We start from the raw sequence: 19457 nt of genomic DNA on the forward strand, positions 1-19457 counted from the left end.
TATTTCCAACCATACTGCACAATATCTCCTTTTAATAAGAGAATCAGACGTTGTTTTTTTTCTTTATCATACCCACATACAAATAAACATGAAAGCCCATGTTGAAATTAGAAATATATTTGTGTTATTTTGAAACATGGCACTACACAGTGAAAATCATGTCATTGCATTTGTCTTGAAAGAATAACAGAAGACAGTATTGATACAGAATATCCTCTCACTGTCCCACTTCATTCTGTTTCAATGTCTTTTTAGAAGTAATAATGTTAACAATGGCAGCATTAAGTCACACTGAATAAGCTGCAGAGCTAACAGAAGTAAACACTCTCACCCTGGTTTTAACCTCAGCGTGGTGCAAACCCCATTGCAAACACTGTGAGCCAATGGAGTAACTCCACTGAAGCCAGCAAAGCCATACTGATATGGATCACATTAGATCTATGGAACTTCTGCTTCAGCCTGATGTATATAGCCCCAATAGAGTGCCCCCTCTTTGCATATCTCAAAGCACTTTAAAATGATAAATATTTACTATTACCTTCATTATATAGGTGGAAAAATGGAGGCACAGACAGAAAGAATGAATTGCTGAAAGTCTTCTAGGATCAGAACAACAGCCAGGTGCCCTAAGCCCTAACCTTGCACCATTGGACCACGCAGTGCAATGTGCTCCTGTCTGCCTGAGCAATTAGCACAACTGATACAAGACATTTGGAACCAAGTGTCCATAAAGGACCACTCATATTAACTGAGCAAGGCAATATTATAACCAGAGTGTTTTTCTTTTAAGAAATACTATAGCATTTGCAATAGTTAAATAGATGCTATGTTAATCAGCTCTTTTGTAATAGCATACAGTCCTTAGATTGTTTATTACTATATTATTTCTTACCTTAAGCCCTCCCAGCTATTCTAGATAATATCTGAAATACACAGAGCTTTAAAAAAATATTTCCATTACAAATATTTTAAAAATATACTTATCCTAAAAAGCTGTCCAGCACTATTCCAAAAATCTCTTGTAATAAATGTCTTTTTTTTCTTTTTCATTTTAACAAAAATAACTAATATAATATAGTAGAGCTCAAGTTTTGACAAATCTATAATACAGTCAGAAGTATCTTGGGCCAGATTCCACTCTTGTTTATGCAGTTAGGATAATGGTGTTCACTTCACCTAGTTTACTCTAGCATAACCAGAAGCAGAATATAGCCCTTAGTGCTTTAAAATAACTAAACAGGCTGAACACTGCAACAATTACTTGTGCCTAGCATTACATAGAAGGGAATTCCTTTATTTCATTGCAACTGAAAATGCAGAAGAACGTTATGGTTCGTATTTTTGCCATAGCCAAAGAGGTGTCAGGCAGCTGCAGTGGATGACTCAGATCCACAACCACATTTTGCCTGTAGAAAAGGAAATTTTGGCTGAATGTCTGCAACTGCTGTCAGTCATTGAAAGAAGGATGCGTATTTAGAGAGAAGACTCGTGGAGAGAAACCACCAACCTTCCTATGCTTTCTACAGTTCTAAGAATCCTTTTAACTGCGTTTTGGTACTCAGGAAGTTGTGTGAGCTTACTAGAATCTCCCATTAATTCACTGTAGGAAAGACACTCTTAAATTGCATCCAGATTTCCAGCTGAGCTGCCTCCCCCTAGCCAGCCCTTTTCCAAGTGCACATTTAAAACAAGCTACAAAGTGCTTACAGGATCTGCATCTGCTCAGAAGGACAGTGTGGAAGCTGGCAGTCTTTGAAAACACTGGAACATTTTTATTTTTTTCTCCTTTCTCCCTTTTCCTTCTGGCCTCCAAATTTAAATGCAACATTTGACTAATGATGACAGAAATTAATCTGCTCTCATTGCATCAGGTTACATATGCAAGTAACACTAACAGTCTCAGCTGCAAACTGTGATTCCTTCCTGTGACCTTCATGAAATCAGTATGGAACCTTTTAATCTAATCATGTCTAAAACTTGTAGTTTGGTTTTCTTCCTAGACTTTGGCTGCTGATCTATCATTAATTTATAAACCAAGGAAATTTAAGTGTACAGACTAAGTTCAGTCCTCACTGTCGTCTTCATCATCATCGTCATCTTTACTGGGAGCACATCTTTGGAAGCAGTGCACTAGAGTTGCTAGGAAGAAGCTTGATAGAATTGCAGCAATGGAGACTGCGACTCCAGAGAAGATGATGATAAAAAGGTCCGTCAATGACAAACTAAATTTGCATTCACTAAAGCTGACCTCAGACAATTCATTCAGAAAGATTCTTCTATTTTCTACAGGCAGGGAACACTGGATTTCATGGAGACCTGCAAAGAAGAGGAGAGGGAAACAAATCAGAGGAATATTGATGAAACCTTCTGTTGCTCTGGACAGAGACTGAATGCCTGAGGAAAATGTTTTAAGGGTTATTTCTAGGCTTAGGAACTTGTATGAAATTCAGGAAAAATAAAAGAACAAAATTTGACACTATCCAAAAGCCATTCCACAGTCCTTTGGAGCATCCCCCCATTATGCTGTTTCATTTTTACTCTTCCAAGTTGTGGTTTTAACCTGAGACAGGGGAGGTTTAGGTTGGATGTTAGGAGGAAGTTTTTCTCACAGAGGGTGGTGAGGCACTGGAACAGGTTGCCCAAGGAGGCTGTGATGCCCCATCCCTGCAGGCATTCAAGGCCAGGCTGGATGTGGCTCTGGGCAGCCTGGGCTGCTGGTTGGTGACCTGCACACAGCAGGGGGTTGGAACTGGATGAGCATTGTGCTCCTTTTCAACCCAGGCCATTCTGTGATTCTATGATGCGACCTGATGGCTGTGATTCTGAGAATTCAAAGTGTTACTGCTGAACTCAGGATGCAGCTACACCTGGAGACCCAGGAACATTTCCCTACTAATGCTTCTGAACAAACATTCTCACTCCAAAAAGGGATAACAGGGACATTGAATTTTCTTCCGCACTTTGGTGCTTTCTACACCTTATTATTTTTTTGTCCAGGTACACAACTACAGCTGCCTTTTTCTTCTGGTCAAAATGACAACTTAGGTTTAACGGATGCTCCTCCTTAGGTTTGACTCTGACCTCTTTCAGCCTTTCCTCTCCAACTCTTCGGCAGATACGCTGACTAACAGCTATTATGCCTCGCTGCACTACTGAAGGATGCCTAGAGCCACGTTCTTCATAGGGAAAGCAAAAATGTCCACATTTTAAAAATGGTGAGGAATATAATATAGTAGTAGGGAGTAAAAGCATAGCTCATTGCATATCCCCAGTTACCTCATTTACAAGAGTGAAAATGGGGAGAGTATATAAATGGGGCTAGAATGGAACACTGAAGGAATCAAGTCTGTATCACAGTTAGCAAGACAGCTTTTATCTGCTGCTGAGGATATGAATCTAAAGGGGAAATATGAGAAATGTGCATTAGTGATGTGAGAAGTGCTGCTGCTTTACTGGACTCACATTGCTGTTTGCTAAGGATCACGAAACAGGACTCAGCTTTTGACTGCACTGCTGTGTGTGCAGTGCATGGGAGGCTTCTACTGCACAGCTCCAGCAAAGCACCAACACAGTGCCATTCTGCAGAAGGGATGTGTGCCTCTGCTTTATGATTTTCATTTTCCTTGTGGTTGAATTGCTACAGTGCATTAGGTTTTATTAAAACCCCAGGCTTCTAGCCCTAGTGGTGCAAACCTGACTGCTTACCTGGATGCAGCCCAGCTGTCATGCTGATGTGACAGGGAGCTTTAGCCAAATCAGCGAGGGATTTCATTTATCACCCTGACTTACGTGGCCCTGTAATGATGATGAGCTTACTAAATTTTGATTCTTAAAAGCCATCCTGTATCTGCCTTATCTATCTCCTTGCAGTTCTGCTGCTAGCCTCCCTTTTCATTCTCCTCTCCCCCACAATGTGACAAAAGCTGCCAGCAGAACAGGACAGCAGTCAGCCTGCCCAAGGCTGAATGGCTTCCTCTAGGCAGGCTGCCACCTGAACACAAGCGTTGTTCTTCCTCTGAACCCAAAGCATGGCAGATGGTGCAGCAATGTGCTCTGCAGCCCCCTGGACCCCCACCCCCAGCCTGGAAGGTGGAGGATCCTCCTGCTTTCAGACATCCTCTGAGACTTTTGGAAATGGGGAACCTGTGGTATTTGTATTTATCTCATGTCTTGTAGACAGGCTGACATACTGGAGCCCCGGAGCATGCCTGTGCCTGCACAGATGGAAGAAGAAGAACACAGTCCTGCATTGCACAGCTCGTGATAGAGCTCCCTGTACAAAGCTTTCTTCTGTGAGAAGTTGGGGTTGGCAGCACCTCATCCTTATTGTCCTCAGAATAGAAACTCAAGGGGGAAATAGGAGAGGCAAACCAAAGAGGATGGGGATGGTTACCTTTCTGTGTTTCAATCCATGAGAAATAAAGGAGAAGTGAAAAGCACTAGGCTTGGACAACAAGGCCTGTGTGTTTTTTTGGCAGATTTTAGAAAAGCAAAAAGTTCTCTTTAAATCAGAATAATAAAAGCAGTTACTGCTATTGCATAGAAAAGCAAGAAAATGAGTACAAGCTACTGAAAATTTATCTGAAGCGGAAGTTCCTGGCTAATAAGAAAAGATCATTACATGTTTGGACAGAAAAGCCAGGTCCAAGTGAATATGTCACCTCAAATTCCATTTCCTTACAGCAGGTACAAGAAAAAACAGTTTTCTACTCCAGCTGTAGAACAAACCATTAATAAGTGGTACCATCTTAGCAGAACTGCTGTCTGCAAAGCAGCTGAGCCCTGCTCTCAGCAGCCCAAAGACAGACTGCACAGGTGAATTGTTTACAATTACTTTACCTATTCTGGACTATCCCTGCTCCTAGATGCTTTAATTTAACATCACAGTAGATGGAATGCAAGTAGAAAAGTACCTGCAACATACCAAGGCACTTAGAGGGTATTTCTCACTATGAGAATCAGTGTATTGTAAGAGTTTTGACTCAGATTGGACAATAAAAGGATAAAAAAGCTCTTCTCTCTCCATGTAGCTATGAGTACTGAAATCTAGGTCATGTTCCCTAACAATGAGATAAGGAGTTTTCTACTCTTTTCATTCTCACAGCCCCAAAGTGCTACCTGAGCCTCACCTTTCTGCAGAATTCTTTGTCTTTGAAAATAATCGATATCAATAAGCAAAATACAGCATCAGAAATCAGAAGCCTGCACCAAGCAGCTGGACTCTACTGACCCAAGAAGTGTCTCCTTCCAAAGCAGATGCAGTCAGTGTTAGGCCTGGCTTCTCTCTGCATGCCTGAGCACACCATAACAGGAAGGCCATGCACACTGCTGCGTAGGACAACATGTAATCAAAAGCACTTCATCTGCTTTCTTCCATAGCAACACAGAACTGTCTTTACATCATACAATATCAGGTTGTCTGTAACAAATGAGAATCCAGTCTGAGTGAACTGATGTCCTATGTTCCACCTGTCCCACTACACCCATGCCCAGCAACAGATCCCATTTTGTTCCTTGCTTAGGCAGAAAGTAATCCCACATCATCTCACAGCCTCTGAACACCCCACACCACTTCTAGTGCCATTTGACCTCAGTCATCTACTGTCACTCACTTTGGCCTTTTAATTACACTATTTTTCACTATATATATATATTCATAGAATTCTGTAAAACCCATCCAACTTATTCTTTAAAATTCAGCTAGGCTTCTTGCAAAGGGCATCACCAAGAAGTCTGCTATTCAGTATTGGCTGCAGCAAGAAACTCTTTGATGACAGTTATAAATATCTCCCTGCTTCCACAACACGTTCAAAGAGTCTCCAAACAAATCTGTAAATGAAATAACAAGTGTGAGCATGTTATAAATACATAGCTTACGTTATTTTGGTCAGGGTCACTGCATTATCTGCAGCAACTCCAGCTGTCTCAAGGACAGTGTCACATGCTCTGTCTTTCTGCTATGCCATCTGAAGAAGCCCATGTAGTACAGTGTCAATGGAGTTGTGATGCAGATGTAATGCACTGCTTGCTTTTAACATGGGAATGCTTTGAAGTCCCACTCAAGGGACTGGAGTTAGACTTTATACAGGCACTGAAAGCTGTAGAAATGAGATAAAAACATGGGAACAGATCACCTAACTAACAGGGGAAGGGTCAAATTGCTGGAACTCCAGAACAAGAAAACATATACAGTTCTTCATAGACTGTAGTGATGCAGGGGGTTCCAGATGAAGTTCATTTCAATGAAATTCCCTCATAGGTTTTCAAAGAATGTGACTGTGACGTGCCTTGCCATTGGAGGCTTGTAACTCTTCATCCTTGACAATCAGCTCTAGCAGTTACTTCAGCTAGAGCCTAACTGCATTGGTACAGGACTGTGCACACCTCTGTTTGTCCTGCAGTCACAGGCTGAAATACTTCCCCTGGAAAGATGAAACTCTTAGAAAATGAATGCAGTTTGAAAGCAGTCTGTGCAAAACCACATGCAAACGATTAATAATTAATTCCCTTGTAAATTAATGAAAACAGACCTATGATAGCTCTGCAGTGCTCCAAATTTAAACTTTTCATGAAAAAAACAGAAACAAAAACCAGGTACCAATCTCCATGAACACTGGCATTTGTAGCTGTGATTCAACCGCGTTCATCATAGGAACTGCTGGACCAGTAAGCTTCCAATGCTGCACTGACTCAAGCACTGATTGCATTCCAATTACCTGCCCTTGCATCCAGCATGAGGTTTTCCTACATATTTTGACTGCTGATGCAATTTTGAGTGGTGCTTTTGTTTCGTATTCCTTTGCTTAGAGACAACAGCAACACACATCACTCACTCAGGTCAGCCTGACATTTCAAGCACTCTGTGTGCATCTGCGTCCTTATAACTCTTCTGATTTCTTAATACCTGTGCAAACTAAATGTTTCATGGGATAGCTTCTGAAAGTCATTGCTATTTCAATATTATGGTCTATTAGCTCTCTGCAGCTGAGAAATCTTGCTCTGTTTTGGATGCTGAGTTTAAAAAATGGGAGAAGGAGGTCTTAATTCTATTGGGTGTTGTGGACTTCATATAAAACAAATATTAAGATAGTTTCCTAGCAGTTGGCAATGCACAATAGTAGGAGAAAATGAAAATGACCATTCATACATACACTGATAGATGTAAGGAATACATACATGAAAGAAGCAGTAAATGTAAATGTGCTTAATGCATGTGCTCATAACAGTAGACAAAAGAGCACTGTCATGTGCTATTTAAATATTCAGGAGAGGCAAAATTGGTATTTGGATGGTGAGGCACTGGAACAGGTTGCCCAAGGAGGCTGTGGATGCCCCATTCCTGCAGGCATTCAAGGCCAGGCTGGATGTGGCTCTGGGCAGCCTGGGCTGCTGGTTGGTGACCCTGCACATAGCAGGGGGTTGGAACTGGATGAGCATTGTGGGCCTTTTCAACCCAGGCCATTCTATGATTCTATAATTTGCCCCTTTGGGTGGAGTTCAGCTGTTCTCTCGTATCACTGAATGCAGTTTACACACACTTGAGATGTTTAAATGTGGCATTTAATTTCTTGTATGGTTATATTTTGCCCCCAGCTATAGTTCTCTTTAGTCTACTTAAGCATCGTCACTGATGTAATGGATGTATTAATAAATGGTAAGGGAGGCACTGCCTCTGAAGAGAGATGGAATTTCATCAAAGTCAGCCTTGAGCTACCAGAAAAGTAAGGCTTCAAGAAACCTGAGGTCTATATTTAGACGTCTAAATAATTTTTTAATGGTCAAATGCCCCAGAGTTTCCTACATCGACATTAGGAGGTGCTCAACAGTTTGCTTCATTGTCTAAATATCAAGTTTATCATCAGGTGCCACGCTGCAAATGTTGCCCTCGTGTCTTGAAATCTGTGAAAGATGGATGTACTCCAAAAATCCTTATGATGGAAGAAATAGAGTGAAAAGCCAGTGGCAGTCAGATCATTTTACTGAAAATGACTAGGATATCACATTATGTATTTACATATGGGTATATATAGAAACAGATTTGTTGTGCTTGTTAGGGAATCTTATTCCTGTTAGGAGTTTCTGCTTGAGCAGAAGAAAAGCTGCTGAACGGGCAGACTTAAGGCTTTCAGTTCATTTCCAAAAACTGGGTATTATGTTCTGTCCCAGTCATGTGCCAGCACGTGCATGATTCCTGGGGAAGAACTGAATGGCTGCAATGGCCAGAAGAGCAGAACAGCCTGTCCTTCTTAGCTGAAGCTTTCCCTGGTTCTATATTAGTACGTGAAATTAAGGCAGCCTTCTCCACAGGGCAAATATGGGGTGTGATAAAGAATGGGAGATTGAGACAGCTTCCCAAAGCTCTGTGGTTTCACCACCTTTTGGTTAGGTGAGAAGGTCACATGCAGGCTGTACCCATCTGTCATTGGGATGCTGTGCTTTGATAAGGGCTGCTCTAAGGGCCTAGATTGAAACACCATGTTATTTTCTTTAATTCACAGAATACATTTATTTAATAGCATACCTGAGATTGGAATGGGATTAGAGAAGGACCCTGAGAGCCAAGAGATGATCACCTTATGGCCCAGCCTTTGAAAAATGGCTTACAAACAGCATTCCATACTCACTGCACTGATTCACTTTTGATCCTCCCAAGTACTGCTGAATTCAGTTGGAGTTTGCAGTTCCAGAGGCCACTGCCAGTCTCATTGCCGCCATCCCATTGCCACCAGTCCCACTGCCACCAGTCCCATTACCACCATCCCATTACCATCATCCCATTATCACCATCCCATTGCCACCAGTCTCACTGCCACCATCCCATTGCCATCAGTTCCATTACCACCAGTCTCATTGCCACCGGTCCCATTGCCATCATCCCATTGCCACCAGTCCCACTGTCACCATCTCATTACCACCATCCCATTACTACCAGTCCCAATACCACCATCTCATTGCCACCATCCCATTGCCACAAGTCCCATCACCACTGTGCTGTCTCTGGCCAACGCTGAATGAATTCTCTAAGTCACTCTGGAAATATCAGTGTACACATCATAGTGCTCAGTCTGAACCATCTCACTGCATCATTTGAGGACTTTCTAATGTTATTTTAATGATGAGGGCAGCAAAACCTTTCATTCACGTCTTGCATAGGGAGGAACTTAAATAGAATATGCACAAACATGAAAGTTGAGAAAGCACTACTGCATCTAGATCTGCAGTCCCAGAAATGCCATACAACTTCTTGAGGTCTTTCAAAGATACTGGGAAGAAAGAAATAAAAAGTAAGAAATGAGAGCAAGATGAAGGAAAGGAGACACTACAGTCACATGCTAAAGAATATTTAAGTGCTAATTAAAAGTCATGTTAAGAATACATTAGTCATTAGCGAACAAGGCGGTGGGCACAGCTGTCCAAAGCATGTTCATGGAAAGCAAAAATCAGCAACAGATCTCTATAGAGAATGAGAGAGAGAGACCTTCCAAATGCTCTTCCACCTCCAAAAGAAGTTATGCATTATTCTTATCTCCATGGGTCTCCTCAAGAAGAGAACAACAATGGTTACATCTTCTCCACTCAACATCATTCTGTTCACAGCTCCTTCCTCTGCAGTTCAGTTATTTCATCAGTTATCAACCACATCCAAAATGTGGTTCAGTTTTCAAGTATGCTGAAAGTTCCATTATTAATATCTTTCTCACAAATATAAAAATAAGATCTGTTTTTTTCATTGCCAGTTAATGCTTTAGTTAGCAATTCAGGTTGGATGAATAAATGCCTTCCAATGATGCAGATCCCAGCTGTCTGTGTGCGCGGCAAGGCAGATTTGCAAAGGCAGCAGAGCTGAGATGAGGCTTTCCATGCAGCTGGTCAGACAGGTCAGCAAAGTTAGAGCTCTGCATGCTTTTTCTGGGAGTGTGCCAGAAAGAAAATGAACCTGGCTTTTGTGAGACTAATGAGCTGAAGTATGGCTTTTGTTCCCATCCTCATTTCTTCAGAGGCCTTAATTGCAGAGGTAGAGAGTTTCAGGATCAATTAGTGAGATTTCAACTCCTATTGACAAAACTCTGATTTTTAAAGCAACTTGGTATTTCTTCTGCAAGAAACAAAGGCAGGTTTGACCAGCATATTTTACTGCAGTGCTAAAATTCAAAGGTGGAACAGCAGCTGGGCTTTGTGACCGGTTACAGCTTGAGTGATTTCTCTTAGACAAGCAGGCAGAGCAGATTAAACTATTCCAAGCGTCATTCAAAGTGAAGAACCAAAATGAGCTCCCAAAGCACAAACCTGGCAGTGCTTTTCTCCCAGCCATTCTACCTTCTGCTTGTTGCTACCCATCCTGAGCCTGCAGGGACCGCTGTGCCACAGCAACACTTGCAAACTGCAGGTCTGAATTCTCACTTCATCCACTTCGTGGTCGGAGGGTGTTTCTCTTCCACTTCCATAGAACCATAGAATCATTCAGGTTGGAAAACATCACTAAGATCAGCGAGTCCAACCCCAATCCACCCCCACTGTGCCCACTGCCCTCAGTGCCACATCTCCACACTGAACACCTCCATGGATGGTGACCCCACCGCTCCCTGGGCAGCTGTGCCAATACCTCACTTTTGCACATCCTTTTCCTTTCTAATTCTGAAGCATCCCAAGCAAAAAACACATGATGGTTCATAGAGCCTTTGGCTTCTTTGCAGCTCTTTGTGCTTTTTGTGAAGGGCTAGGGATCCCTGATGTAAGTTATTGTCATTCACCCTTCTCTATTCTTTCCCTTCTCAGTAAATCCAGGTCACAGTGTTTGTCATTTAACGTCTGGGGAGTGTCAGTCTGTCACAAACCTGTTCTGTAGTGTTAATCACAGCATATTCTTAAAGAAAATCACCAAAAGAAAAGCACCAACCAACCTTTTTTTCGCCCTTCCCTTTCCCATTCATACAGGCCATGCAATGGAAATGTTTTTTGCAGTATTATAAAAGTATACAGCCAAGGTAAGTAAGTTCTTTCCTTGGGCCCTGGGAATGTATTCCAGTCTTTTTCTTTGGCAGTGTTTCCAGACAATGCTGCTGCCCTACTTTTCTGCATTTGCAGCACGGATGAGTATCTCCAGCCATCCAGCAGCAATGGGAGCGAGCATGGAGCAGGAGGGAGAGCCTGGGAGCTGCTCCTGCTGGGGAAGGTGTAACACTCCCAGAAATGCCATGTGAAAGGGTTTAGGCAAGCATGACCAACAGAGTGCTGGGTTTACCCCTCTGTGTGCAGGCACTGAGCACACACAGGCTGCCAAGAGCTCAGCAGCCCTGTGCCTGCAGTAAGGGCAAAGCAAAGCATTGCTGAGGCCAGGATGGGAAAGGAGGAACTGACCTAAGAAATGACCATTTGAATGGTTGCTTCTTCCCTTCTCTTGCTTTGAAAGACCTGGGAGGGCTGGTCATTGCTTGGCTGTATGGCTGAAATGCAGCTTCCATTACTTTGGATGAGATGAAATGCTGAAGCAGTTGGGGAACACTGACAATACTACTGTAAAGCTTGATCATTTGAGATTTCCAGACATAAGAAGTTTAGATGAGCACTGACAGGAGAGAAAGAGATGGGTTGGGACGCTCTTTCAAAGTGAACAGACTCAGTGCAGGTGAAGGGGAAGGAGGTACAAGTTCCTGAAAAGAAGGAAAGCATGGGGAAGGCAGGAGTAACTGAGGGCCAGTGCAAGAAAGGCAAATGCTTTGGTCAGAAAGAACTTCAGCTGAGGCACTGGGGAATGTGGGAGAACAGCACTGAGTTTGGTTGGGAAAGGGGAGAACGAGGAAAGGGGGGAAAAACAGGAAAAGAAGAAAAGAGAAAAGGGAAAGGGGATAGGGGGGAAAAGGGGAAAAGGGAAAGGGGATAGGGGATAGGAAAGAGGAGAAAGGGGAAAGCTTCACTCAGGCAGAAGAAAATCTATCACTTTTTCCTCAAATTACTTCTTCCTTAAAATAGATATATATATATTTTTAAACAGCTAAGAATATTTAGGGCAATCCAGCTGAGTATAATAAAAGTTGCCACTGAAGGTCACGAGCACAGAAGGAGCTTGAATAAATGATTGCAAATGGATGATTGAGAGAGGGAAGACCTCTTCCTTCTGCATCTGGAGCTGACAGAACAGTCCCTTCACTTCAGCCCATTCTCCCAGCTCTCCTCCCACGTCCTTTTACCCCTCACCATCTCCTGCACAGACAGCCCTCAGGCAGAGCCCAGGCACCATGGCTTTCCTGCACCCCCATATCCCCATGGCAGCCCTTACATTTTCCCTTCTATGAGCAGCAGGGCAGCTCGATGGCAGCACTGGGTGCCCTGGTGTTTGTTGGGAGGAGTGAACTGTGAGGTGATCTGCTAAAGCTGGATCAGTGATGGCTTTGGGGTCGGATGGGAAATGTGGAGCAAAAGCTCTACACGTGGCAGCCTTAATACTTCTTTATTTTTTTCCCAATGCTTTTCTGAAAATTACTAGCTCAAATTCCAGAATTGCATATCCTGCACTGAGGATGTTCCAGAGTGTTTTTTCATTTGTTCCTAATATTGGAAGCGGTGCTATTTTAATAAAAGCACCATAATTGAAATCTGAGCGGGGTTTCAGAGCATCACAACAAAATAATTCTGGAAAAGGGCTGACAGCCACAGTCGCATAAAACGGGGATTTAACTCTTCTGTAGCAGCTTTATGGCTGATCAGGAAAATGAGAGAAAGCACAGTTTTCCTAAGGAGCTGGCGCAGGATATTCAGCTGTTCAAAAGGCTCACTGTGGAATGTATTTACCGGGAAGAAACCGATGTCTGGAAGAGAATCAGCTCTGGGCACAACAGATTTGAAAAGGCTCCTTCACTGCCTGTGCAACTTCAGCCTATAAATCAAAACTATTTATTTCTCAGCTGGGAGGAGGACCCGCCGTTAAAAAGAAACCAACACCATTTTTAATGGACTCATTTGTTGGAAGCATGCAATTACAGTTTGACCAAAAGGCAGTTGGGGTCACTTGCAGGCAGGACACACAGACAGCCCTCCAAGACACACACACACACAGCTTTACCTTTCTGGAGCTTAGAGGCATTGTCCTGGATCCAGCTGAAAAGATTGGCAAAGTCACAGTCACAGACCCACGGGTTGCCCTCCAGGCGTATCGTCCGCAGGGAGGGAAGTGCTTCGAGGGCTGCCACGTTTAGGCTCTGTAAGTTATTGTCATTCAATTCTAACACTTGCAGCTGTTCCAGGTTCTCAAAAGCAGCCTCGTCCACATCCACCAGGTTATTGTTTCCCAAGCTGAGTTTTATCAGTTTTTCTGCCGATTTGAATATCCCGGCTTCAAGCTGTGTTAAATTATTGTAGCTTAAATCTAAATACACCAGTTTGGTAGAACTGCTAAAAGTGCCCTCTTCTAAAGAGGTGAGGGAGTTGTTCCTGAAGTCCAAATAGACCAGGTCTCCATAAAATATAAAGAAATCAGCTGGTATCGCCTGGATGTTGTTATCGGCTATAAGAAGTTTCCGTACATCCAATGGAAATGGATTGGGAACACTGGGGAGTCCTTGATCCCGGCAGTCTATGGTGTGGTAGTCCATACAGCTACAGACAGCAGGGCAAAGATGACCCGTGGGTAAGAAGAGCAGGCAGACAAAGACAGAAAAAGGTAGAAGGCAGAAAGGAAAGCATGGCCACATCGTCAAGGATTCGGAAGCTGTGATGATGAGCACCACTTCTACGAGAAAGACATTTTGCTGAGCTGAGCAGCGGTGCCTGGTACTTGTGTGTGTGTGTGATTGTATCCAGGAGATCACATATCATCACAGATCCGATGGCAGCACGGTGGGGAGGGGGAGGGAGGGAGAGGCTGAAGGCAAGAGGGAGGCAGGCATATGTGAGGATTTACACTGCCAGAGAATGATAATGCTGCACAATGCGAGGGAGGGAGCGATGATTGGGTAAAACCGAGGACCTTTCAAAGGACTCCCTTGCTTTTGTGAGCTAAAAAAAGCTGAGAGCCTGTTTGCATATTTGCTGCATATTCCGGCAGATGGGAAATCACATCACAGTGATACCCCCAGAAATGCAGGTGAGGGGTGGCAAGCACCCAGCTGCCTGCTATGCACTCTTTTCTCTTTGATTCTAAAGAGGCAGCAGAAGGACAGCAAGGGGGAACCAAAGGCAAGGAGCAGAAGCTGTACCTGGATGCCTTCTCAGCCCTTAGAGCAAGGACATTAACATTACCTAATTTATCATTTATCTCATTTCTCTTTTAGCCAAGGAGCATTATCTGTGGCAGCAAAGAATCTGGTCTCAGGAATGAGGGTGGTTTGTTTCCTATTTTAATGACCAGGGCAGCTACTTTCTTCGATGGCATTAGGAACGTCCTTCAGGACAAACAGCAGCACATACTGGCTCAGATCTTCAGCTAGGTCAAAGAGAAAATGGTGATTCTGATTTAAGGTCATTTCATAACAATTCAGAGCATCTTTCATTCAGGATAAAGGTACACAGCATAAGCTGAATGTGGCCCAGTGTGGAAGTATGGTAAAAGGGAACTTAGAAAAGAATGTTGGGGTGGGCACAAAGAAGGAACAGTAAGGGTCAGAAGCCAAGGGAGCACTTGCTGCTGCCTCTCTGAATCACAGGGGCCAAGTCCTATCAAACACCTGTGATGATGATTTAAAATACTGAGATGAACAAGATGCAAAATACCTCTTGTGCTCAGGATTCACTCCATGAATCTGCATCACCAGCTAACTGCAACTGCTGATCCTCATGCAGAACTGATGCCTTGTAACCTGTGAATGCCACGTTGTGCAAACACTTCTGCTGTGATTAACTACTTTTCTGCCCTTCTCTAACTCAATTAAGTCCTTAGGTCAGAGATAAAGCTGTTCCTGTCACCTGTCAGTAAGCACAACTGACCTGATGTCTTGCAGTAATAACATGCTTAACTTCACACAGAAGACAGATCTTGGTGAAGTTATCCATATGCAGGATGTAAGGGTCCCTCTGTGCAGACCTTTATTTTTCTCCTTGTGAAGCACACAGAATCAGATCCTGACATTTTCTCTTCAAAGATGTCTCAGTGTTATTATGCCTGTTTCACAGATGGGAGACTACAGACAGCAAGGCACAATCTGTGAAAGATCCAAGAACATATTAGTGACAGAGGTGGGAACAAGACCGAACTTCCCTGCCTTGCAGCCCTTGCTCAAACTCCCTTCTGTAAGAAATGGACCTTCCTGCTGCCCGTGTGTCCTTGCTGACACAGGAGAAGCACCGTAAGCCACACTACCAGCACAGCTACGCTGCATGCCTGTATGCAGTTTGCAATTTCTCCAGAGAATCTGTGGAGCTTTCCTGTCTGAGATGTTTGCAGGAGACTGACGATGATTATTTTGGGCTGGACACCCTGTAGGTTTGCCAGCAGCCAGCCCTGCTCGCAGAGCAGCCATGCAGACAGTGCAAGGTGCCAGCACTGAGGAGCTGCAGCACTGCTGCCACCAGCACCTGCTGAGGTCTGACACCTCCCTCTGGCCACCTCTGATTTCTGTGTGTTTCTCCCAGACCCGTTTTTCTCTGTGTAACATTTCCCATTGCAGTTTGTCAGTTTATGTCTATTCCTTTCTCAGCTATCGCTTACTTTTATACCTCATCTGTTTCGCTTGCAGAAAAGAAATTCTCTTTAATCTTTTTGAAGCTTCACTCGCTTTCCAGACGTCTCAGGCAATTTTGCACAGCACAAAGGAGATTCTGAAAAGCCTTCTATCTAATGAGATATTAAAGCTTTACCTCTTTAATCTTTCATTTGTATGTCAGATACAGTAACCTATATGACTATAGAAGGAGCCAGCTGCTGTATGCTGAGAGCACAGCACCCTCTTGTGCCCCATGGACCACTATTCTCCTGCAAGAAGCTACCAGCAACTTCCATAGAATCAAAGAACCACAGAATGGTTGGAGTTGGGAAGGACCCTCAAGGCCATCGGGTCCAACCCCTGCACTGAGCTGGGACACCCACAGCTCCATCAGTGCTCAGAGCCCCATTCCCTGACCTTGGGTGTCTGCACCACCTCTCTGGGCAGTCTGTGCAGTGCCTCACTGTCCTCGTTGCAAAGGAGCAGAGAAGAGAAGGAAACACAAAGATAAAATCAAGCTTCTATTTCTTGCTTGCATGAAGACAGAGGAGCCAAATTGCAAATCTACTGCATGCTGCAACTCCTGGCATCTGGATTTGATCCTACCTGTGTAATCCATTGTATCTTTTGGTTGCAGTAACTGGGACACTGAATTACAGATTGGTAATTGCTTATCAAATCTGGATTTTTGTGGAGGAAATCTTAGAGCACTTCACAATAGATAATGCACATCAGGAACTTCTGCTTTTCTTCAGTTGGCAGCAGTATAAAACAGCATATGCGTCTTGATTACACCCAGGCAAAGCCCTCATAGCTTTCTACTTGTGTTCCAAGAATATTTCCAGTACTAAATTCACACAGTGATGAAAAAGCACAAGGCTCCTAATTAGAAAGTGCTGTCCCCAAAAAAGAACAAAGACAAAAAATCATGTTTAAAAAATCATGTTTGTGAAACAAACAGGGCAACAATCTCCTTGCCAGGGCAGCAGTGAGCAGCCCCACTTTGCCTTTTTGTCAGAAAATTATTATTTTACAACATTTATCACTAAGATAGACTCTAAAATAAAGCAAGGGAGTGACAAGCCATGGCCCTGGATCTGTTTAGGTTGGATATTAGGAGGAAGTTTTTCACCCAGAGGGTGGTGAGGCACTGGAACAGGTTGCCCAAGGAGGCTGTGGATGCCCCATCCCTGCAGGCATTCAAGGCCAGGCTGGATGTGGCTCTGGGCAGCCTGGTCTGCTGGTTGGTGACCCTGCACACAGCAGGGGGTTGGGACTAAACAATCGTTGTGGTCCTTTTTAACCCAGGCCATTCTATGATTCTATGATCTGTACAGTGCTGCTGGTACAACAGCATGGCAAGCAGCTGGAAACAAAAAGCACATCCTTCTGCTTGCTGATTACACTAAGAAATGGAAGGAATTTGGAGGAAGAATGGCATCTTTTGCCCAGAAACTTCCAGCCCTCCTCTTATGAGAGCTCCTAACTTCCTAAAACAATTTGAGTAATAGAAGAAAGAACAAAATCAGTACAGACACACAGGAAGAATTCAGATGTCTCAGCTAAAAAATCATTACTTACAAGAGACTGAAAAAGAAAACTGTTCGTCCTCATTCGTATTTGTGAACAGCTCATTAAGCATATTTTTCTGTGGAGGAAGTTATTATTCCAGGCTTATGCTTTGCTGAGCTGAGGTGTGCGTCACATCCCAGGCTGCTGTTCCAGGTGCATGTAACCACTGCAGAGGGTTTTCCTAATGATCAGACGTTAGCAACGTGTCCTGGGAACTGGTGTTCAAACTTGAATGACTACCAACCAGTTAATCAATTAAACACAGAAAGCAAGTGTTGAACAACAGCTCTGAAAAGGAATCCCATTCTTACTCAGATATTTATCTCTTTGGCTTCAGGATGTTAATCCTGAGAAATAGCTTCCCCTGCTATGACCATGTGATAGGTTTTTATGAATGTAGTCACCTTTGGACAGTTCTCCCTTTGATCTTACAACAAAAAAAGGACTGAAAAAGAACCAAAAGAGAAAGAGGGTATACTCCCTTGTCTTATAAATGAACAATAGAAACTGTGAACTGAAGCTTGCATTATACCTGCCCAGTCCTCCTTGCTGCAGCTGTTGCTGCCATCAGCTGGGAGGGAAATCACATCAATATTAATCAGTGTGACAGCAGCAGTGATTGAATTTGAAAACTTGAGATACTGCAGTTCAGCAGCCAAACGAGAGCAGCCTAAACCCATCAGAACACTTCCATCACCCGCTCTGGGGATGATGTGGCTGTAAGAGACATGTGGTCACCATCCTACTGCCAACCATTTACCATCACTAAAGCACTCACAGGGGAAGGACCAGTGCAAATGATGGTAAATGATGGTTCCTTCCCCTCGGCCCCCCTGCCTCCATCCCCCAGGATGGAGCAGGTATCCAGATGCTGCACTGCTATCAGCTGCTTGCCACGGTTGCATGCTGGCCCAATACTACCACAGTGTAAAGCAAACCAAAGATAATTAAAAGTGAAAATTCTTCTGAGCTGTCAAACAGATATGTTGATGCATATCCACTGCTAATTAGGTTTGAGATCGATTTGGGACAAGGTGGGTATGACCTGGAATGGCCATTCTCATATGTAATAAATCCACAAGTAAAGCTGGACTGCAATGCTCCCAAACACTTGTCTGGTCAGGTTCAAAGTGGGTCTGCTGAGATCTGAAAGCCCTAAGTTTAATTCAGCTCTTGTGAAAAGCTGAGGAGAACACGACTTTTAACCCCTGACTGCCATCATAAACACAGCACGCGTGCTTAAAAAGACAGGAAAGTGATGACTCTGGGGAACTAATTTCCTCCAAATTGTGTGTTCACAACATAGAGAGCAACTGGTGACCCTCCATCAAAGCATCCAGAGCAGAATGTGTCCCTGTGCAGTGCAGCTGAGCAGTGGGTAGAGGACAAGTGGTGCCTGTGCTGGGAAATGGAGGCAGAGAACAATGCCATAGAGGAAGGAAAACAAGGAATGATTCTGGTATACACAGGAAACAAATCTGTATTGTTTTAGCAGAGTTTGCATTGTTCTTATTTGTACTCTGCAGCACCTAGGAAACACTCCTTTGTTCAAATCAACAGCAAACAGACTTGCAAGCAATTAGAGCAGTTGACAGCTGATGTTGATACACACATAATACACAGCTTATGAGTTTAAAAGTCCTTCCATTCATTTTACTCAGCAGGGATCAAAGAAGGACTCCAATTCATTAATTTGTAACATTATGGGCTGAATGCCCTTTCCAAACCAAAGAAGACTGTGCATGCGTGAAGATCTTACGCAAATTCAAACCAAATACACACCAGGAGAAAACAGTTCCACTTAGAAAGAGGGAACAGCTCACTTAACTGCAGGTCTTTTAATGATTCCTTGGTCTGCTCTGAGATTTCACAAAGACACTGTGAACTGCTTTCCTTGGCTGTGTTGTTAGCTACGTTGTGTTGTTAGCAATCTTCCTTGGCTGTGTTGTGATACATGCTCAACACAATGGGAAAAGCAGGCTAGATTTTCTTCTACTGCAGAGAAAAAACACCAAGGCAGTCATTTGCAATTGCTTCCCATCACCCATCCACCATGCTGACTATTGCTGCATACACTCCACAGATTTAAATATGCAGGAAGGATGTTTGTGTCAGCGGGAATTCCAAGCATCACATGAGTGATAGTGATAATGGAAATAATTATCTCACTCTTTTGTTGCTCTTCACTGTAAAAATACCAAAAATAGAACAAAGTGCTTAAAAGGTCAGATTGTATGTTCAAAACAGGGC

General features: G+C 43.4%; 2 protein-coding genes and 1 long non-coding RNA gene across 6 annotated transcripts in view; 1 reads left to right on the top strand and 2 right to left on the bottom strand.

Annotated features, from left to right (window-relative positions):
• The window catches only part of DHRS3 (dehydrogenase/reductase 3), a 164186-nt gene that overhangs the window by 109664 nt on the left and 35065 nt on the right, over positions 1–19457 (bottom strand). The gene's annotated exons all lie outside the window — the stretch shown is intronic.
• LRRC38 (leucine rich repeat containing 38) overlaps positions 102–19457 on the bottom strand; it is a 56387-nt gene continuing 37031 nt past the window's right edge. Inside the window, exons 3-4 of one of the 2 annotated variants that reach the window (XM_090123117.1) lie at positions 13061–19202; positions 102–2316 (exon numbers count right to left, since the gene is read on the bottom strand). In XM_090123117.1, coding sequence (XP_089979243.1) covers positions 2063–2316; positions 13061–13688 — 882 coding nt within the window. In that variant the 5' untranslated portion in view covers positions 13689–19202 and the 3' untranslated portion in view covers positions 102–2062. The remainder of the gene's footprint in view (positions 2317–13060; positions 19203–19457) is intronic. The other variant, XR_004169777.2, reaches the window with a different exon arrangement.
• On the top strand, positions 2742–4261 carry LOC116242533 (uncharacterized). The gene is made up of 3 exons (XR_004169772.2): positions 2742–2997; positions 3116–3215; positions 4177–4261. It is a non-coding gene; the product is annotated as an uncharacterized LOC116242533 (long non-coding RNA).

Source organism: Phasianus colchicus, chromosome 22 (assembly GCF_987193195.1).
Source record: "Phasianus colchicus chromosome 22, bPhaCol1.hap1.1, whole genome shotgun sequence".
NCBI lineage: Eukaryota > Metazoa > Chordata > Aves > Galliformes > Phasianidae > Phasianus > Phasianus colchicus.